The sequence below is a fragment of the Plectropomus leopardus genome, chromosome 22, assembly GCF_008729295.1.
Source record: "Plectropomus leopardus isolate mb chromosome 22, YSFRI_Pleo_2.0, whole genome shotgun sequence".
Taxonomy (NCBI): domain Eukaryota; kingdom Metazoa; phylum Chordata; class Actinopteri; order Perciformes; family Serranidae; genus Plectropomus; species Plectropomus leopardus.
In genome coordinates, this window is record NC_056484.1 from 4865393 (window position 1) to 4888227 (window position 22835).

The following is a 22835-nucleotide window of genomic DNA, read 5'->3' on the forward strand; positions in this document are numbered from 1 at the left end:
AGCTACATATTTACGCTAACCGGCTACAGGCTTTAGCTAAATATTTAAGCTAACTGGTTACTGGCTCCGACATATTTTTAAGATAGGCTAACTGGCAACTGAATTCAGCTAAATATTTAAGCTAACTGGCTATGTACAACTAAATATTTAAGCCAACTGGCTACATACGGCTAAATATTTGAGCTAAACTGGCTACTGGCATCAGCTATATATTTATACTAAATGGCTGCTGGCTCCAGCTACATATTTACCATGCAGACGTGACAGTTGTATGAATCATGTTACCTAACTCTTGGCATGGAAACAAATATGTATATAGTGTATTTCCCATAATGTCAAACTATTCCTTTATATTACAACTTTAGACTTTAGACTTTCCTACCTTGAAAACAGACATTTACATAAAATTGAATATCTACAAAACAAGTCCCAGTCCCTCAAAAAAGTCCAGTTTGACAGACGAATGCTCACAAACAAACATGACATGGAAAGCGGGCAGGAAGTGTAACCCAAGATAAACAATCAGATTTATTTTGAAAGCCTGCGTGACATCATCATAACAACCTCTAGCAGCGGGCGGGCGCTAAAAATAGCAAAGATGTCAAAGTCCTGGTACATATATGTCCATGAAGTGTGTGGAGAACATTCCCCAGATAACAGCAGATGGCTCATAGATTGGAGCCTCGTGAGGGAAGGCTGGAGAGCTCGCCCACACACGCCTGATGCAACTCACTCCGAGCACTAGGCGCTCACCTGGGAAAAGCCAAATGATCTGAAATGATTGTGTGTGGGGTTAAAGGGGGCGCTGGGATCTGTTTTGGCCTTACACGCATTGTGTACTTGAAGTGGTTGTTGACCCCTGTCGCAGAGGCTGTGATGGAAAAAATTAGTCGGGCTTACTGAAACAGAGGCCAACAGCTGCGCGTGAAGACATCCTCTATTTAGTGTGTTTGGGACATTCTGACTGGTCAGAGTTACCAGGATGTAGCACGGGGAAACTGAACTTGCTTTGCTTGGGGGTCACTTTTTCAAAATGAAATGAGGCCAGGGGCCAGTCACAGCAGCTGCATACATGTTTCTAGGATTTTGGGACATTTCTAGGATTTTGGGACATCTGTAGGATTTTATGGTGTTTCTAGGATTTTAGGACTTTTTCTTGGATTTCAGGATGTTTCTAGGATTTCTAGGATTTTAAAACATGTCTAGGATTTTAGAATGTTTTCAGGATTTTGGGATGTTTCTAGGATTTTAAGGGCTTAGCTAGGACCTCTGCTGGGGATCCTCCACTCACTCTTTTGATAAACAAGCTCTATTTTGATGCTGTTTTATGCACTCTACTCCTTATATATACTAAAAGTACAAAAACAATTCCCAGTACGAATCACTTTATTGTTATTGCGGATTACACAATGGTTGATGGGCCACCTGGCACCCCATGTGGATCCAGATTTGGCCTGAAGGCCATAAATAGAGTATCACTGCTGTTACATGTGCTAGTGATGTATGCGGAAAGTGTCTAAATAAAAAGGTTTCACTCTTAACCAAATGCAGCTTGCAAAAGACTACTTCTGCATCTCTTGTTGCTGCCGTGACATTGCATTTCCTCCTCGTTTCTGCTTTTGTTTTGCAAATAAAGGGAACTTTGCTGCAGTTCCTCATTTGCAAGTAACACTAAAATTCAACTAGTGTGTACATAAAAGCACAATGATTCCCAATCCGGGAAACCCTATCTTTCATAACAAGCCTTTCCAGCTTCTGATGGATGGGAGCCTTATTTCAGCTCAATGAAGTCATCAGTGTCGTGTGTTTCTCTGATGTGCATGATGAGTTTGGCCAAAGCCTGGCTCCGCTCCTGCTGCCGGGCTTCTCCGCTGCTGTGGGAGGGAGGAAAAAAACATAAGGGTGGAAAGGAGAGAGTCCACGACATCATCTCTCCAGGCCTTTTAAGGAGCTCTCCAGTGGAGGGCTGAGAGCGCTGGCCCACTTTCCCATCAGAGCTTCCCAGCGCTGTCTCCTCTCCCCCTGGGAGCCTGGAACACAGAGTGACTGAGCACATAGACACACCAAGAAACACAATATGGATATAATATACTTTAAAAACATACCAAAAACTAAACAAACTGAGTGAAAATACTCTGAGACAGTGAAGACAAACTAAGCAAAACACAAGACGTGACGATCATTTGTCATGTGCTCTTACGAGAGAAATGAACCACAAGTCGTAACATGTACTTATCATGTTGTCAAGGTTGCACTTCATCATCTCTTGGATGTTTTAATACCACTAATAACACTGTAAAATCTGACAAGCTGATTGTACTTAAATCATCTTGGAAACCTATTGCCTTGAAAAAGGAAAGTAAACATAATTACTTAATTTTACATAATAATTATTACATAATTAAGTCTTAATTCATGTTTACTTTATATCTAACTATTAAGTTTACTCTTGTGAAGTTGTTGCAACTTTAAAATGACCAGTGGAATTACCTTGTTCTTTCTAAGTTTTAGCAACTTCAGTAAACTTTGTTAGTTTGAGGATTTTGGCATGATGAAGTTTGGAGAACTGCGAGTTCTGTTTTCTTAACATGTTCAAGAATATTTGCAAATGGCAGAATACAGATATATAGCACAGGATACTTAGTTTGCTAAATAATAATAATAATGATAATAATAATAAAATATTTATAAAGCGCTTTTCAAGGATCTCAAAGACACTTTACAAAAGTCAAAAAAGATAATAAAATACAGTACACTAAAATGCATAACATTAAAATGAACAAATTAATTAACTGACCCTTTGAAACTTTCAAGGAATTAGTAGAAAGAAAATTACCTAAATATGAGCCCACAAAAAAGAAAAGAAAATGGTTTAAAAACAAAATAAAAAAAAACAAGTAAATGGCTTGAAAAAAGTGCTAAAATGTTAATTTAAAAAAACTCAAATATAATTTAACAATTATTTTCTTTCTCTCTTTTCTCTGTTTTATTTCAGTCTTTTTTAAAACCAATATTCAGCTCATCTTCCTGTCAACTTTTCCTAATTCCAATTTTTCAGACATCTCTTGCCAAGTTGCTCATTGCTTTTTCAGCCATCTTTTCAATAGAAGTCAAACAATTAACTTCAAGTTTCAAAGGGTTAAATGCTTGCACACACAAATGCAGGACAAGAAACTGATTAAACCTGTCACTTTTAAGTTGCAACAATTTCACAAAACTAAGTAAATATAACTAAATTTAAGTAAACTTAACAATTAGTTGTAAAATTAACTTAAATTAAGATTAATAGTTATATTTACTTTAATTTTCGATCTTTTTCTTAGATTTATTTTTAAGCAATATCAACTTGTCTGATTTAACAGTGTATGTGTGCAGGCGCAAGCAAATACAGGGAGAGAAATGAGGGGATGCTAGTTGCTGGCAGCGATCATATTCATCATTGTATTCCCAGATGTTGTCAAGAGCTCAGTGTTCCAGCGCCCATCAGATAGAAACATTGGAAAGAGGAGGGGAAAAAAGAGAAGATCGAGGAATAAAGAGGGCTTTGCTGTAGTGGCGACCCTCTGTGGCTTTATCACCGCTGATGTCAGCCAGACCCCACATGGCCTCGTTCTCACCCCGCTGCTACTGCCTCATATGTGAACCCCCCACACTGAATGGGTGAGATGGAAGTAGGGGGAGACCGAGAGCGAGATGGAACAAGAGGAGGGTGATGAAGCAGATTGTGTGGGCGAGCTGAGTGTGTGTGTGAGTGAGATTGATCGAGGGGAAGTACTGGCGCATGTGTGACAGCGCAGACAAATGGCGAATGAAAGGCTGTTATGTTGGCAAGTTTGGCCCTGCTCTACTGCCAGATCAGCTCCATGAATTCAAAGTTTCGAGTGCAGCTTTGAACCTCTCAACCTGCTCCATAAACAATAAAAATTCATAATGAGGCTTTTTGAGTCAGCAGGGTGGAATAATTTTCTTCTCTTAAACCAAATTTGATGGTTTATTACACCCCGTTTTGTCAAAGTCAAGTCACAAAGGTGCAAGAATACAAGTCAAAAGTCATATATTACATGTAATCATGAGCCAGTAATTTTAATCAGAAACACTGCAAACGTGACAAATGTGTTGATGGTACTTAAACGGGAAGTACTGAAACTCCAGGTGAGATAGTAGGTTGGTGTGGTAGATGGTTCCAACAAACACAAAACTTTCCCCCAGGAGATCAGTGCTTGTGTCGCACCTGAAAGTAAACTTATCGGGTGTTAATTTAATGTTCATCATCACCATGTTTCTTTTTTTGAACCTAACTTATGTAATTTTACTTGCCTAAGTCTAAACCTAGGCAGCCTTGTAATATTAATGAATGAATGACTGAATCTTTATTTTGAACACTTAAAAACAAAAAACACAAATAAAAACAAAACGGCCTATACATCAATCTCAGTAAGATACTCAAACCACTTAAACTAAATATCACATGTTCGAAAAAGAGTAGGAATTAAAGTGACCAATTCCTCATCCGTTAGCTAGTTAGTTAAAAATAAAAGCATAATAATCTAGGTAATAAAATACTTGGTGTCTGTATGATTACAAACAGTAACACTACATAAGGATTTTTTTTTAAGGATTTTTGTGTGGCTGTCTGGCTCCGGAGTTAGGTGAACAAGATGATGGGATGAAGAAGCTCAGGGGGAAAAAAAGGCAGTGATTTATTAACCAAAAAACCATAACTGAAACAGAGGAAAGAAAAAAGTCCTGGGAAAAAATGAACAAAAAGCAACTGAGATAAGAAACAACTGAAAATAAAAATCGCAGCCTCACAACAAGCTGCCACTTACAATCATTCCCCCGTCAAAATCCAGTGGGCTTCTTATAACCCCTCCTGGCCCCGTCCTAATTTGACTCCTTGAATGAATTATGCTCCCAAATCCCCTACCTGTCAGTCACCAGTGTCTGATCACCGAGCCAGAGGAGCTCAGTCTGTCCTCCCCCTCTCTCCTCAGCCCAGACTGCCAACAATGACACTGACACCAAAGAGCAAAATCATCACTATCATCAAAAAACCAGGTTGGAACAAAAACACACAAAGCTGGTTTATGAAAAAACTATTTTGTTAGACATTTCATTGATAAAAGTGGAGATGAGACACCTAATTGATTGCTTCACTCTGACTAACGAGGCACAGATGGCCTAATCAAGCCTGCTGACAGTGACTGCTGTTGGGGATCTGGGTGTATGAAAGAGTATGGAGATAACCTTTTCTCCTGAAGTGTCCATGTATGGAATTATATATAATGAATAAAAAATACAGAAATACATTATTTAAACTTTATGTTTTTGATTTTTTCCTCAAAATCACACATCCAGTACACTGTTTTATCCCCCTTTTTGGAAAAGAGCCTGGACAGAATCTGTGTAAAATGTTTATTTTCTGTGATACTGTTATCAACTTTAAATTTTGAATAGGGGAGGCTTTATGCTATTGTGCCATTGTGTTTTCCAGCTCATACGTCCAAGTTCTAGTCATCTGCGGCATCTTTTATAACTTATATAACTCAATGACAGAAGCACTTACAGCGATTCTGCCTGTTGGGGAAAAACTACCTTCCAAATAAGACCATGCATATACATGTTCTAAAGATGGAATAAAAAACAGGTTTTATGTTATGTAGGTATGCCTTAGATAGGTGCTTTAGGTGAATGATAATTATATATGTTTTTGGAGATTTTTGCTAAGCTTCTTTAAAAATAATTTTCCAAATCTACAAAGTTGTTGCAATTTAGTTCTTGCCAAGTAATGTTTTCAATGAAATCAATTGAAATTGCTCAGATTTCAAAGGTTTAAAAACTTGTAAAGGTGTCTGAACGCAGCAGAAGAAAAGTGATGTTGATCCACGTTTCAGAGAGTTAATTCTAGGTTATTTGGATCCAGCTCAACTATCTGTACAGAGCATTGCATTCTGGGAGTAGAGACAACATGTCCGCTGCACCTCTGAGCCCGCTCACGTCTGCATTATCCTGTGGCCCCGGCTCCGAGGCTGGATGGAAGTTGACAGAGCACGGGACAGCTGCAAGGCCCATTGCTATGTAGTAAATGCGAGCTGAAATAGCCAAATTAATGGAAGGGGCTCAAGTCCAAACCAGGGTTCAATACCGGGCTACATTTCAGTGCTATGAGCTGTCACCCACTCAGGCAGATGTCAATATTTACCGCTGCCATGGCACAGCGACAGGCAGAAAAAGGGGGTGTGACAGCCATTTTGGTGCCTCTTACTTCGAAGGTTGACTGTATGCCAGTTTTTGGAAACCCCCCTTTTTTTGTGGCATATAAACCCACCACCTCGGGACTGTTGTTTCTTAGAAAGAGGCCTGAAAGTGACAGATGTACTGGCACCACACAGTGACTGTGTTTTGGAAGGTTTGGCATATGTACAACGCTCACTGAAAATCAAATGCTATTGTTTTATTTTCAGGTTACGTATTTTTTATTTATTGTATTATTTATAGATATTAGGGGTTGAGAGAGAGCCAGGGCATAATGCATTTCATTGCATTAATGTACACAATACTTTGTAATGTATATGACGATAAACTTGAACTTGAACAAATGCAGGTGTTGCGTGCCCAGTCTGAAATGTAACTTTAGAACAGCAGTAATAAAGTATGTAAATCAAAACTCTTAAAAAAAATGTAACTTTTTTTTTTGTTTTATTTCACGTTTGCATATTGTCTCTTATCTTTGTTTCCATTTTAAGTTGAAAATATTCCAACCTTGTGATTGTGTATTTTCCGTTTTTTTGTCTGCAATACTTATTTTTGAAAAATGCTATATTAATAAAGTTTATTATTATTATTACATACTAAACTGAGACTTTAAATGTGTTCAACAGGGACGGTTCTAGTGATTATGGGGCCTTAAGTGAGATTTAGTTATTTTAAAGTTCACCTGTCTTTGAGCTGAATATTATCATCTGTTGTATTTATCCTAATATTTTATCAACTATGTGCATATTGTGTTTTTAATTGTGCGTAAAGCACTTTGTAACTTATTTTGAAAAATGCTTTATAAATAAATAAAGGCATTATTATCAATATTGTAATGTCACCATTTGTGTATAAAAATGGCATAAAATGTTATTTTTCAAAGATGTTTAGAAGTTTAATTTATATCTTGTCTCGTGTTCAAAGAAAAAAAAATCTTTTTTCTAGGGTGCCCTAAGCAGCAGCTGCTTATATTGCTTTATGGGTAAAATATTGGTACATTTGAACATTTCACAGGAAAACGGTGGGACACGGAGAGCTATTTCTGGATCCTCGCACAAGGATATAAAAGGTAAGACCTGTTGCCTTGAATCATATTTCTCCTGACTTGCAGATTCATTGGCTTCACAGCTTCTTCTTCAGGGAAGACACTTTTCTGCTTCATGAGCCCAAAAGAGTTTTCCCCTCGTTGCCACGGCGACCACGACTCTGTATACCTCACAAAACCTTTCGCGCCCCTCTTGGTCTCTCCGCCTACCAGGGTTTTAGCAGATCTTCTCCTTCTGCTCAGGGAAACTTCAATTACCGGCAACACTTTTTCAACCACCTCAAGGCCTATTATGGTCAAATGAGACGCTATGGCCGGCCAGGAACGGCATCTCCTCCCCTGTAAATCTGAGAGCGTTGTCTCATGCTCACGGTGCTGTGACAGGACAAGGTCGAGGGGTCGCGCCTCCAGGTGATGTGTTTCCATAAGGCCGTGGAGAGGAAATGCACATATATGGTGCTGTCTTTATTTATTGCCGGCTCTTTTACTGGATGACTGCAGACTCTCCTCCTTCTGTGAGCTCTGCATCTCTTCCAAAGCACTGAAGCTCGGTGTTTGCCTCTTTACAAAATGTGGGATTTGAGTGTGTCAGGATCTTTTAAGAACATTATGATTTTATCTACCATGTGCCAATACAATAATGTGATTGTATTGGGTTTTCAGTCCCCTGCAGATGGAAAAATGCCCTGACCCAAAGCAACTATCTGAGAGTGCTTAACCCTTTGAAACCTGAGCAAATTAGTTTGATTTCTTTCAAAAATGTGGGTAGAAGACAATGAACAACTTAACAAGACATAGCACGAAGATAAGCAAGAAATTAGCGAAAGTAAACGGAAAATCCCTTTAAAATAAGCAGAAAAAAGAGAGGTAAGTAAAAATAAATAAATAAATAAAATTACCCCACAAAAAGTGCTTAAAAATAAAATAAAATAAAAAGGCTATATGTCTACATTTTTTTGTGATGTGGAGGGAGAAGGCTATAAGCTACTTAACAATTCATGGCCCAAAAATTAGCAAGAAAAAAAAAGAAAAGAAAAGTGAAAAACAAAAACAAACAAGAAAATTACCCAGTAAAAAAACGTTGAAAAGTTAGAAAATACATTAATTTTTTTCTGTAAATTAATAAATTAATTGATTATAATAATTATAAATATAGATTTTGGTGTTTTTTTTTGGACATTTTCCCCACTTTTTTTTATAATTGTTTCTTTAAAGAATCTCCTCCGCCATTTTAATACTAATTTTCATACTATTTTCTTGTAATTTCTAATTTCTTGCAATTTTGAGGCCAAATTGCTTGTTGCTTTTCCCTCCATGTTTTCAAAAGAAGTCAAATTGCTCAAATTTCAAAGAGTTAAACAACCTGTAAAAGGCATCTGAACGCTGCACAAGAAAATTGATGTCAATCCAGGTTTCAGAGGGCTAACTCCAAATGTTTGAGAGGTCTGGACATTGTTAGATGAAGCTGACAGTTAGCAACACAAAAGGATTGTATGCTTTAGCCGAACAGAGCAGGAAATCAGGGACGATTCAGCGTCCTTAACATGCTTCCTATGCAGACGGTGACGGGGGCCCCGAGTGACCCATAACACAAACACAGGTCTATCTGAACGCTTATCGTCCAGCCGGGGTCCCCTCACAGTGCTTCCTCTGTCTGCCTGACTCTGTTGTGGATATTGGCAGTGTCAGTCTGCAGCAACATCCCTCGCATTTATCTGCTGGCTAATAAACTCGTCACACTTGTCACATATAAACTGAAAGGGGAAGGGCAGTAAAAAGAGAGAGTGCCGTATAGAAAAGAGCAGATCTGGACTAAGTCCTTCGTATAATGACTCCTCAATGGAGCAGGCACCATTCGTCACCACAAGAGCATGAGGGGGAAAAGGTCCAAACACTGTATGTATAAGTTCATTTAAGCACAGACCATTTCTCATTCTGCTGCTGTTTTACTGCTGTATGAAAACTGTCTTGTGAATTTGGAACATGGAGCAACATCACTTTCCCTGTGCTACTTTTAGACGCCTTTCACAAGTATTTAAACCTTTGAACCCAGAGCAAATTGGTGCAATTTCTTTCAGAAATATAGGAAAATGGTACTGAGCAACTTGGCAAGAAATGTTCCCCATTTTGCAAGGAATTTATTTTTAAAAAGCTTAAAAATGTCTAGAAAAAAAAGCTAGGGGAAAACTATATTTAATGATTATAATTCCATATTTAAAATTATGTTACATTATTATTTTTTTCAGCCCTTTTTAAGGGCATTTCCTCGTTTATCTTTTTTTTTTTTTTTTAACTTATTTTTTATTTATTTATAGTTTTTTAAAACTAATTTTCGGGTAATTTTCTTGTATTTTTTACTATTTTTTTTTGCAAATTTTTGGGCCATTTATTTTGTTGCCTTCCTCCCAGGTATTATGAAAGAAATCAAGACAATTTGCTTGGGTTTCAGAGGGTCAAAGCTGCACTCACGGTTGTAGATTTCAGGGGTGACAGTAGACACGTACTCCATAACATTCAGAACATGTGGATTTGTCGAGTACAATAGTTCCCTCAAAAATGTATAAAGTAGCATGAAAAGAAGATACTCAAGTAAAGTACAAGTACTTTAAATTCACACCTAAAATCTGTACTTGAGTAAATGTACTTAGTTACTTTCCACCACTGTAAATTAATATACAGTTTGTTCCACTGCCCCCAAGTGGACAAACACTAAATTAATGTTACATTAAAAAGTACAGGATCAAAGCTTTACTTTCAGCATGTTTACAGGTCTGAGCTGTTAAAATATCTAACATAAACATTTAAATCTGCTCTCACACAACTGTGGCTTCACACACACCACTTTGGTTTGAATTTGGGAGCCCAGGCAGCGGCTCAGCACGCGGCCCAGAGGGGAGTACGCATTCCTGCTGACAATAAAAGAAGCCAGGTGCCTTTTCACCCGTGGCCGACACTATAAACAGCAGTCTCGCTGCAGTAAATGTCAGACATAGGTAGGCACAGTGCACATGACTCACGCCACTGTATACAGACTCCCAAGATGCTATCTATCTTCAGTCCTGCTCTGACCTGGGAATGGCCCTGCAGCTTCCCTCCTTTAAGGGTAACACCGTGCCACAATGCTGACACTTTTCTCTCGTTTTGAGCGTCCCTCTCAAGTCTTCGGTACAAATTTTCACCCTCATATCAATCTGTTTGACCCAATCAACACAAAGACTTCACTTGTTTGCGTCAACAGCACATCCGTGGCAAATCTTGAGAACATTTTCCTCCCACGAAGCTCGGTCACATCAACATTGTCCAACATTTGTGGTCAGATCAAAGTCGGTCTCTTGTGTACGACTACAGTTTTGATATTTGATGTCCAAAAAGCTCACCACTTCTTTTTCCCATGTCATGTCCCATTCCCATACTCCGACCCGGAGCTCCTCAGCCCCCAAGCAGCACTGAACCACATGACCTCTGTGGTTTGACTCACCATTAACTTAGAAATTCAGTTTTTGATGACACCAACGCGCAGTGACTTTGTAGTTTGCTGTAAACTGTTGGGATGTGATGCAGGAGAAACGAACGCTCGGTGCAGATCTCTGCCAGGCAGCATCTGGCTGATGATACAACCTTGACCCTGACTGAGATGGCAATGATGTCACGCTTAAAATTGTGTTGTTATTTTTTACCAACACGAGAGGGTGCTGGTGTGTACGGATCCAGACAAGTGGGATGAGGAGGAGAATCACATTCATTCTTTGAAATCTGCATAAATTGGCTTAATTCCTTTCAAAGACACGGAAAAAAGCAGGGAAAAACTTAAGTGAACACCCCCCAATATATAGTCAAATAAAATAAAATAAAAAAATAAAATAAAATAAAATAAAACTACTTGAAAATTGGGAGGGGGGCACAAAGAAAAAATGTAAAAAAAAAAAAAAAAAAAAAAAAAAAAAAAAAAAAAAAAAAAAAAAGGAAATAAAACATAACAAAAGATCTGCTTAAAAATAATCTAGAAAATATATAATTACAATTATAAATATAGTTTGGGACATTTTAACCTAGCTTTTTTTTTTTTTTTTTTAAAAAAGACAGTTTCACAGTTTTTGTTTTGTTGTCTGATCTGCTTTGATATTTTTGACACCCTAAAGTCACCTTTTAAACTATTTTTAGGACTTAATGGTGCACATAAAAAGCTGCCTATATGATGTCAGTCAATTTTCCAAAAACACCCCTGATTTCTAGTGATAAATTCCCACTTTTAATAAAATAAAGTGGCTATTTTTAATTAACAACTGCAGTCTATGAAGACAAAATGTAAAATGGAGGTAGAGCGAGGGCAATTGTCGCAAATCCTACCGCAAATCACCTCTGAAGTGTCGTGAAACAGCCCCTGATGTTCGGCGTGTGAAACCCCGTCGGTCTCTCCGTACGGCACCCCTGCTGAAGACGGTATGTTCCCCAACATGACCCGATAAAATACTATAAAATACACTTTTTTAGTGGTTACTAACGTTACTGCTGTTCCCTGTGTGTTTCAGAAACATGCCAGCTAAAGGTCCATTGCAGTCTGTCCAGGTTTTTGGACGTAAAGTAAGTAAAATATAGAAATAATTCCACGTGTGGTGCTGTGGCTAAACTGTCTTGCTAGCGCACATTAGCTAAAGTTGCTAAAATGACGAGGTGGTGTGTCGTAGTTTTACACCGTAGTTAAACTCTTTTGTGGGTAAATATAGATTTTAAGGGACATTTACAGTATGCCAGAAGTTTTAGTACTGTTGTATATGATCGTAAAGCGCCTGGAAATTGTTCGGTTTCGCTGTGATTAGATCCGGCATAGCTAACGTTAGCTAGCCGGGTTTTTAGCATCGGTTGTGTATCTGATACTTTACAGAAAATGACAACTTTAGATTTAGCTCACGTGTCTCAGACAAACATAAATACTAATTCCTCTTCTCATTGACAAGGTCTGCAGTATTAGTCCATCATATAGCCCCAGAAATTAGTACTTTTCTCAACCAAATGCTTGATTTAGAACAACACACAATGACTAATGTGCATTTAATTTAATTAATGGGAAGATTAACTGTAAAACAGACCTCAGAAGAGTAACCTTGGTTTGGTTATGATGATATCTGATGAGTTGTCTTGTGTCATAGAAAACCGCCACAGCAGTCGCCCACTGCAAGAGGGGAAATGGACTGATCAAGGTGAACGGCAGACCCCTGGAAATGGTGGAGCCTGCCACCCTCCAGTACAAGGTGAGTCCCAGCATCACTGTGCACATGGATGATGGAGGGCACAGCTTTTAACATCTGTGACTGGATTGGGAGTGCAACGTGACCTGGGTGTCATTTGTAACCTGTCCTCTCAATAATATGCATTTCCAGTGGAAGTGCAGCCATACTGTCTTTCCTGGCCTAGTTGATAACGTTATCATGGGGTTGCAAATTGTAAACACTTTTAGTGTTACCAGTGATCAATTAATTGTGATTTTAAAAAGAAAGCAGAAACGTAAGAACTTTGCTTATGCCAAACAATATTAAATACTAGTTATTTATTCATAATCTCACAGCAACATGCTGCATATTCATTGATACTATTGCGTAGCCGGTGAAACATAAAAACACATGAAACGCAATGAATATAATTTTGTCTCTGTGCTCTTCTTTGAGACAGCGAGATGGCCAGCTTGTTATGAGTTATTTTGAGCACTTTGTTTGCTAATGCGAGTCACTGAGACATTCTTCCATTTGCACCATTCTGCTGATAGCTTAAATGTAATAGATTACACATAGTTTGTCAGAATCAGATCTTTATTTAATTGATCACATTGTACATGTACAATCATCAAATTCTTAAAAATTGGATTACATGGATTGCCAATTAATTATCTTCCCCGTGTTATACAAATTATCATTTGAAGGTAACTATTATTGCAGATGTGGCATAAATTCTGTAACACCGCAGAGCCCATTGAAGCTTGTAGAGGTTTAGTAATATCTCCAGGAACCAGCAGTATTTTGTAAAGTTCTTTTACACCTGCAGATATCCTAGTAAACATAATTATTTTTTTTGACAACGTGGTTGATATCATTATATGCTGCTCTGTTTTTAGCTTCTGGAGCCAGTGCTGCTGCTGGGCAAGGAGCGTTTTGCTGGAGTTGACATCAGAGTCAGAGTGAAGGGTGGTGGACATGTCGCACAGATCTACGGTAAGCTTTTTACTGTATATTAGGATTTCTAATGTGTATAAGCATTTTTTTTTACCCTTTTTATGAACATATTTTATCAGCATTTAAGTCATTACAAGTAATCTTAATAATAAGCCCACACCGCCCCTCTCATCCCCGAGCTTTAGGAATATTAACGAATATGAACTACATATCAACACATATGAGTTAATATTAAGAATGACTAAAGTAAGTTAGAGTAAAACAGAGAAAAGGAAGAAAGGGATACAGACATTTAAAATAAAATCAGTAATCATCAAAAGATTTTTTTAACCTTTATTTTTGTTTTTGTCTTTCAGCCATCCGTCAGGCCATCTCCAAATCCCTGGTTGCCTACTACCAGAAATGTGAGTATTATGTAATTTTTTTAGAATTACTAATGCTTTTGTGAAAACACTTGACATAAATGTTTTAATAAAATGAACTGATTTCAGTTGTGTAGGAAGTGTTTTTAATGAAGTGGTGTATTTTACAAACACATTTCTTGACAAAAGTTGTCCATTTTTGTGTGACCTAAAGAAGCACACCCCTGTAATGCCAACTCACTGATGCTACAGATCTGACGACATCGTTGACACTTTGTCAAATAGAAATCAGAGAGTTTATCTGAAACAACAGTACAGCACTCAAGAGATTTCCAGAGCTTAAACATTGGAAATACACTCAAGTTATCATATAAATATAATTGTTCCTTTTATTTAACCAGAGACAACAAATACAACTGTTAAACACCACAAATGAGCAAGAACAATTTCCAGGAAAAATACTGTACAAAGAACTTACTACACAAACATGTAACCTTCTATCTTCTAAATCAATTTCAGGGAAGTTTTGGGAGAAATCACATTTACCAAGAGTGCTATTTCCTCAGTCTTATAAACAGCTACAGCTACAAAAATGTCAAGTCCTCCTGTACATTATTTCAGGAAAATGGGGCAGGTCATTTAATAATCTTAAGTGGGAGGTTAAAATGGAAACTTGCTTGACTTGCTGTGAGTTGTATGCGCCGTGTTTAGCTGTATACTGAGTTTAAATGATGAATTTGTTGTGGGATAAAAAGTAACGGCATTTTGTCAGTGCAGTTCAACCAAACTTTTAGTGATGGATCTGAATTTATGAGCAGTACCCCGAGACTGAATGTCTACCGTGCAGATAACTACGGAGTATGCAACATGAGCTGTCAAATCTTTTAAATCTGTACAGTAGGCAGGCATTTTGTCTTCTCACGCCTTGTTCTCATAGAAACTGCCAGGTCGCTTACTCTGCAGCAACAATGTTTTCCACTTGGGTGAATTCTCATTTAATGTAAAATGTCAAAAGGGTTAAAACTTGTATTGAGCATAAATGAGAAGGAATTTTTTTTTTAGTGCTAAAAAAAAGTCGTGAAAATCTGAATGTACATACAAAGGTGTTTGCTACATTTTACAGAAAATGTATGTTTAGAAAACAAAATATCCTCTGAGAGGGTTAAATAAAGCACTTTGTCTAATTACACACAGTATTCCTTACACACCAAAGTATGCAGAATGTGTCGGAGCACTTTTAATAAAAAACTCACAGAATAACCTGAAGTTTTTTTTCTGTTTCTGTGCAGATGTCGATGAAGCCTCCAAGAAAGAGATCAAGGACATCCTGATCCAGTACGACAGGACCCTGCTGGTCGCCGATCCCCGTCGCTGCGAGTCCAAGAAGTTCGGTGGACCTGGAGCTCGTGCCCGCTACCAGAAGTCTTACCGTTAATCCCCCTGTACATTTTCTTAATAAATTGGAGGAACAAAGAATTCAATTTGTCCACGTTTCATTAATAAGACTGCAGGAGAAATCACTGTATTCAACAAGTGCAACACTTCTCTTAGTCACAGCACGTGAAAAGACATTTTACAGTAAAATACATATTTCTTTGTCATAGTGTGATCAGTGCTGAGAAATGAGCTCTGAAGGTGTTTACAGTGAGTCCGTTGTAATAGTTTTTAGACAGTTTTGATTGCCTCTTTTTAACAAAGTCACGTATGCAGAGGAAGAACATGAGCAATATCTTCCTCCTCCAGCTGATGCAAGTGCAAGTCGAGTGGCTTTTTAACTTAACTTGACCTTTTGACCTTTGTATGAGGACAAGACCAGAATTTTCTACAAGGGATTTAATTGAACTGAAACATTAAGTTCGTCATCGTCACCTGAAATGATGTTGCTACAGATTGTCCCAAGAAGGGACAAGATAAAGCCATAAGAGCAAATGCCGAAATACCTAACACCTAAACATCTATACTGCTTTATACTAAATATCATAGGGTGTTTTCAGGTCCTTAAGTCTTAATATTTGGCCTTAGAAGTCATTGAAATACTACTAATTTAAAATTATGAGTTGTGTCTGATACCATTAATAAGTTTATTCATTTCCACAAAGATTTCTAACTAATATAGCTATCATTTCACTATGTTTTGTCAAAATGAGTTGAATTTTGTTGCATTCATTTCTGATTTTACAAATCTTTACACTTCCCAATGAATATAATAGTATTTTTGCTCTATATTTGCACTTGCTCCAATAACCATATCCTACACAAAACCCGCTCCTACACAGTATGTACAGTACTGTATATACTAACCTGCAATGCCCGCCAAGTATAAAAAAAATAGTCCAAAAATCAGCCTTAAATTCGGTCAAAAGTAATCTTTGATAAGTCTTCAAGCACAATATTGAAGCGTCTGATACCTGTCGACACCAGATGAGTTCTGTATTTCATCAAGGACACATTTGCAAACGTTAGGGGAATTATTTCATTTACTTTTGCTACTTTGTAGTTCAGTGTGGGTTCAGTGTGTGCTCATCCAATTTTTGGTAGTGGTGGTAGAGATGACATGAGTGAGCAGTCACAGGTGTGTTTCGCAGCATTTGACTCGTTAAAGGCGAGCGCACACGGGTGTTACCAATCACATTAACGATGGCTCAGTTCTGCTGAAGTGTGTCAGTTTGCTATGAAGACGGCACGATATCAAGACCATGAAACCAAAGCATGACATTTAACCATCATTACTTCTTTAAAATTTATTTTAATTTAACACTGTGACGTCTCAAGAAGTCTTCAAAGAAAAAAGTTGCAGCAGTGCGTGTGCAATGTGCATCACTAAGTCATATATTAAAATTTTCAAATAGACATTTGTTTTCTGTAAAAAAATGCACATTTACTGTTGGTTGATGTGATATAACCTTTACAGTCACTTTATTCTTTAGCATGTATTTGCTTCAGTTTTTGTCTGCATTATGAAATACCACATTTGACCAGCAGGAGGAGCCAGACGATAGCATTGAATAGTGATGCACACAATCTTCAGCAGCAGCAGCAGCCATCAGAAAAGTGTCTTGATACCATTTCATACATCTCACACAGATTAACAGTATATGATTAATTAATACGCACTGAATTACAACTCCACACTGCGTAGAAGCTCTTGCTTGAATAAAAAAAAAAAATAAAGTCCAATGATGGTATACCAAATTCACTTAAAGTCTCTAAACAACATTTTGTGAAACATTAAAATAATGTTGACTTTTGTTCCAAGCCTATGTTGGCCTTGTTATGAAAAAATACAAAAAATCAGATATTGTATGATTGTTGTATCAAGAAAAACCTGATGACTTTAATCATCATCATCATCATTATTATTATTATTATTAATACTGGTCTTTTTTTCCTCTCTGGTGACTTTTTTTGTCTAGTTTCCTTATACATGACAGAGGTGCTTTTAAGATTTGTTACTTTGGACAAGATGCAGGGTCAAGTTTCCTTTGTTTGGGTTAGTGGGAAAAAATTGACAAAATGTGATAAAATATCGATACTATATGATGTAAAGATACCTCTTTGTACAAGTAAAATATTAAAGAAAACTTCAAAACAAACAACAACAACAACAAAGATACTGTAAGCAAGTATGATGGATGCTTTTCTACTCCGATATTCCCAGGTTTTAAAGTGTGTAATGAAACTTGCTGTTTTCATTATTCTGTTGGTTTTATTGCATTTTTTCAGTCTTTTCTACCCTGATAGGAACACTGTGTGCAGATAATCCACCCTTATTAACTCTCATGCTTCTTAAATTAACTCTTGGTTCACATTTTTGAATCAAACTGAAGCATTCTTTCCTCTATTTTCTGCTGATTGCTTGTTACCGCTCTCTGTTTTTCCCGATGCACAAACACCCTCTCCACTTCCACCACCACAACAACAGGAGTGTAATGAGGTGAGCTGAGCTGAGGCCCAGATGTTGTTGGCCTCTCTGTGGGCAGCCAGCAGCAGCCGTTCCCGCTCGGCGAGCTCCCGAGGGGGGATCAGGCCTGTGTACAGCCCTCCAATAATCAACACAGCAGGGAAGCCCACTCCCCACTGCCACTGTTGTTTACTACTGTTTATTTTCTGCCCCTGCCTGCCGCCTCACCTCCAAAGGCCAAAGTGACGTTCTGTGCCAGTGGAAATGGCTGTTTTTGTTTTTTTTTCTGCAGTAAACAACGAGGACTGACAGCAGAGAAGAAACTAATGTGGATGATGCAGCGAGTTGTTGGGGACAGAGGCGGATGGAGCACAAAAACATTTCAAAATTGATGTTTGTGTTAGTTTTTTTTCTGTGTGATGGAAAAATTGGGCCACATCCATTTTTCTTTCTCAAAATATTGTCTGGATCATGGCTGGAAAAAGACAGGAACGTGTTAAACAACCACCAACAACAGACATATGTACAATAATTAAAATAACACACTGACTGATTCTTAAAGGAGCAGTGTGTATAATTTAGTGACATCTAGTGGCGAGGACTGCAAATTATAACCAGCTGAAACTTCTCCCGGTTAGAAATACATGCAAAGGTCTCTTTCTCTTCAAAACAAACACATAAAGTGCTTGTTTTTGCCACTGATGGGCTCAGATTATTGTAAGAGTCAACATTCAAATAACATTAAAATATTTTTGTCATATTCTTTTTGTTTAGCCAGAGCAGACCCAAAATCGCTATTGCCAAACCCACCAGTGTTTTCTGTGTGTAGAGACAGCATTATTTTTTAACTCTAATTGGGTAAAGTGAGGGTTTATTTCAACTAAACCAGCGTTGGTGATTGTTTCAACAAAGGAAAGATGAACCAAGACGGCTTTTGTGAGTTCTATTTTGTTTCTGATGACTTTGACTGCAGGATGATAAAATTAACTTTTATTTAAATTGAGTTTGGTCTGTTGATGGTGATTTGGGGGCGTTTTCTGGTTAAACAACAAGGATCTTAACCTTAAACAAAAATGTCTATCTCTGAAGGGATCCTTCCATAACATTGTTGGATACTTAAAATAAAAATCTGACCCTGTCAGTGGCAAAAACAAGCACACTCAGTGGGTGTAAACTGATGGTGTGAATATTACAAAAAACGTTCTCAATGGTCACTTAGACACAAAAACATGAGAAAACAGGGGCCAGCTTGAAAAAGACGCAAGTTGCCCTTTAATGATGGCTTTTAACTTCTCATTTGAGAATTTATTAATGATTCGTCAACCTTTATTAAAGCTGTTCGTTGCCATATGAAAAAGTCATATTGGTTTCTAGTTTATTATTATGTAATCATGCATGGCTGCAGGAAATGATGTAAAAAAGTGAAATTTTGGTGCACTGTTTGGTGTATTGTAATTTGTAGCACCACGTGTAACACATAAAAGGATGTGTGCAACATGTTGGCACCTCTGCTGGCTTGTTTTCATTCCTTTCAACAAGCTGCAGCTTTGATTCAGTTACACTTCTTTTGTACTTAATTAAAAAAACAAGAGACTGTGATGGAAATCAAGTTAATTTGACGGAGAATACAAAAGTGTTTGATGTATTTTTGCACAAGTCTTGTAATTCTTTTGGTATTTGAAATCGTGTCATTAAGTGTGCAAGTTTATTTCTTTATGACTGAGCACGCACACACACACACACACACACACACACACACACACACACACGCACACACACTGAACCTAACACCTGCCTTTCCTCTGTTAACACCTCTGCCTCTCTAGGTCTCCAAATCACACAAACACTGAGGTGTGAGGCCAGGATGCATTTTGTCATCACTTGCAATTCATCCGCACCTCTCCTCACGACACCTCCACGAGCACACACTCTGCAATTAACACATGAAAGCATATGAATACACCCACATGCACACACACAAAATAGGCTTCAAACATGACCTACAGTACATTAAATTTTTTATTTCAGCCTCCTCCTGCAGAGACAAAAAGACGGAGGCAGAGAGGTTCATTTACATATATTGACCACTGCTCTCCTCCTCCTCCTCCTCCTCCCTGCAGCCGTCGACTCTTCGTCGAGCCTCATTGCCCTGAATGAGTAAACAACAATTGGTCGAGGGTGCCAGCGGCTGGGGATCAGGGGACAGTAGCAAATGTTGGCTTCAGTGGAGAGGAAATGCAGCTTAACCAAGCGACACGCCGCTGTTTGGGCCGAGTGATAATGAGAGGCTAGCTGCTGATCTGTTGCATTGTCCTTAAGGGGAAGTTTTCACTGTGTGTGTGTGTGTGTGTGTGTGTGTGTGTGTGTGTGGAGGAGGAGGGATGTCTCCACTGAGACCAGAACTGGATATACTACATTTCTTTGTCTGCTGTGCTGATATGATGAGTTTTGGTACCGGGGCCAGGGGCCAAAATTGTCACCCACCCCTCTTGCTAGCGCACACCTGGCACTGCCCACGTTCAGCCTTTACGAATAAAAAAAAGTAATGCAGATTAGTAGTTTTCTACAGTTTCTACTGGTCTCCTGCTAACTGCTCCAGGATTAGAAAAACAAAACAAAAAAATTGAGGTTTGATACACAACCCTAACAGAGACAATCTTGGACTGAATGTGTTGAGTTTCCTTGTTTTGGTGTGTGATCTACACTGTGCTCTGGCTCTGTCACAGTTTATCTCTCTGTCCCTCCTCTTCTATCCACCAGATGTCCTCGTATTTACCCTGCTTTCCACATCACCTGACTTACCCCACTCACACACACACACACACACCTTTTCTCAATCTCCTCATCTGCCCTGCAGCTACCTGACTCTCCCTCCTCACCTGTTTCCACTTTCCCCTCATCAGTCCTGCACTTTGTAAGCCGTCCTCACATCCACTGTGTTCCAGCAGCTAATGCAAATCGTGATGAATGACTGGACACTCATATCAGTGTGTGCATGTTTACTATGTCTGCTTTCTGCTGGAGATTCAGACTGAGACAATGTAACAGCGCTCTAAGAAGTGATTCTTAGTCTTTGCATGCAGACAGAACATCAAGACTCTCATTCATCTTGAGCCTCGCGTCGTAGACACTTAACAATCCTCCATATACAAATGTGTGTGTACCTGTATGCCTGAGGCTGCTTGTTACAGGCAGCAGCTTTGAACACTGTTCTCCTCGGTCCTTTTGGTAGATAGATACTTTACTGATCCTTATGGAAATGACTTTATATGGCACATACATTCACAAACACAATTGCAGCAGACATCTAAACATAGAACATACACATCTACATTACATATAAAAACTATAATGTATAAAGATAAAAAGATCAGTGTGCATGCAATGAGGATTCTTTAACATGGTAAAACATATATAAATAGATAAAGTATATATAATAGCATCCCTAAAAGTATAATAATATAAAAAGTACCCTGGTATAACAGAAAAAGCACATATCAATTTGTCTGAGTCATAAAATCGCACCTGGGATCATTTGCTGACTAATTTATTCTCTGTTTGCGAGGGAAAGCACACAAATGTTTGGCTTTTAATGGTTTCTTCGAGTGTAACATTTTTCCTACTTTCTTGCAGATGCTTTGTGCAAATTGTTTTATGCATATTTTTGGCTCTCTGCAAAAGAACAATGATCATAAACGTGAATGTTTGAGATAAACATTTCAGAAGTCAGGCACGAATGCTGATGACAACTTTAAAAGTCTCCTCTCTGTGTTCCACAATCCCACGCTCCACTTAGTTTCACCCCCGCTTTCTTCCCTTAAAGTACCCTTCGTTACCGACGAGGGTTGAGAGAGAACATCGAGCTGATGATGGATTCATCTCATCTGTTTCACTCTGCACAAAGAGGCCTCGCTCGCAGCCTGTTTTTGGTCCAAAAGCAGCCAGAAAAGGGCTCCCTGTTACTGACCCGCTCTGTTAGTCACACTCTCCGCGGCCAGCATTGACTCATTCCCAACGCATTTAACCTAGACTTGAACCAAAGTGGAATTAGTCCCAGTGCGCTCACACCACAGAACCCTCGTCTCCCATTAAAATCTGCCTCCACCAGCTCTCTTTTGCCTTTCCATCCTTGCAGTGTGGCAGTGTGACACTGGCCTGCACACAGGGTGAGCCGGGTCATGCAGGGGTTTCTCCCCCGAGAGCTCGGCTGTTACGCCCGAGCCAAATCAGGAGGTCATAGGCTACCTCACACACCCTCCAACCTTTAGCCTCCAGCTCTGGCCGCGGCGCTCTGATTCCCTGCGACAACCTGCAGAGGACCTGCGCTGATCCCCCTCCTCAGGGGTCAGCGTGGATCTATTTTAGTGAAAACACACAGTTCATACACCTCCTGTGCAGCAGGGGTGAGGAGATTATTAGAGTTCACAGTGCTCCCAGACGGCTTTGAAGTATCGAGGTTATCTTTCATTCCTGCCACGTTTGTTGTTGTTTCTTTTAACGCTGTGATTAAAGTCAGGATTGGTCATCTTTACCTGAGACGAGACGAGAATGTGGGCACCATTATCGGCTGTGTCGTTTTCAGATTAATGGCTCTGGTGCTCCATGATAATGATAGTTAGTGTTTATTTTACAATCAAATTAAAATTGCAGTCTCCTCTGCCTCAACCTTAATTGTTCCCATAAAACATTTAGAAATAAAATCAAGATCAATGTCTCTTTCCAGAAATCATGACCCAGTTACACGAGATAAATCACAGACCTTGTTGTAAGCAGTTTCATGTATTTTCTTTCTACCGCACTACACCCACCAACTATATCACTGTGCTCAAGGAAGTGTGCATCTACTGCTAGCTCACCTAGCACCACTGAGCAAGCTAATGTTGCAGCTTAGCCAGGGAGGACGCCATTAATGTTTACATCTCACACTGTCACGATCGCGAGCCTCTCAGCCACGTGTAGATGCAAACCTGGTCTCACTCACAACGTGCACAATATTGGTGGTATCAGATGCCCCGGGCAGTGATTTTTTTTTAACTGCTGGAGTATAAAGAGTGAGAATGTTTAGGGTGGATGGGTCATACAGACTTTGGACTTTCATCTGGGAAACT

The 22835-nt window shown here is 38.8% G+C and overlaps 1 protein-coding gene across 1 annotated transcript; it reads left to right on the top strand.

The window, feature by feature from the left end:
• Positions 1 to 11694: 11694 nt before the first annotated feature.
• rps16 (ribosomal protein S16) lies at positions 11695 to 15302 on the top strand. The gene is made up of 6 exons (XM_042511324.1): positions 11695 to 11740; positions 11830 to 11881; positions 12448 to 12549; positions 13407 to 13503; positions 13821 to 13868; positions 15116 to 15302. Exons 2-6 carry the CDS (start codon positions 11834 to 11836, stop codon positions 15259 to 15261), a joined length of 441 nt encoding a protein of 146 aa, XP_042367258.1. The 5' UTR covers positions 11695 to 11740; positions 11830 to 11833; the 3' UTR covers positions 15262 to 15302.
• The last annotated feature ends 7533 nt before the right edge of the window (positions 15303 to 22835 follow it).

Bases quoted from the DNA above. Each gene is read 5' to 3' on its own strand.
- rps16 (XM_042511324.1), top strand. From the start codon at position 11,834: ATGCCAGCTAAAGGTCCATTGCAGTCTGTCCAGGTTTTTGGACGTAAA. The intron at 12,550-13,406 runs GTGAGTCCCAGC...CTCTGTTTTTAG, and splicing joins CTGCCACCCTCCAGTACAAG to CTTCTGGAGCCAGTGCTGCT. The intron at 13,869-15,115 runs GTGAGTATTATG...GTTTCTGTGCAG, and splicing joins GGTTGCCTACTACCAGAAAT to ATGTCGATGAAGCCTCCAAG.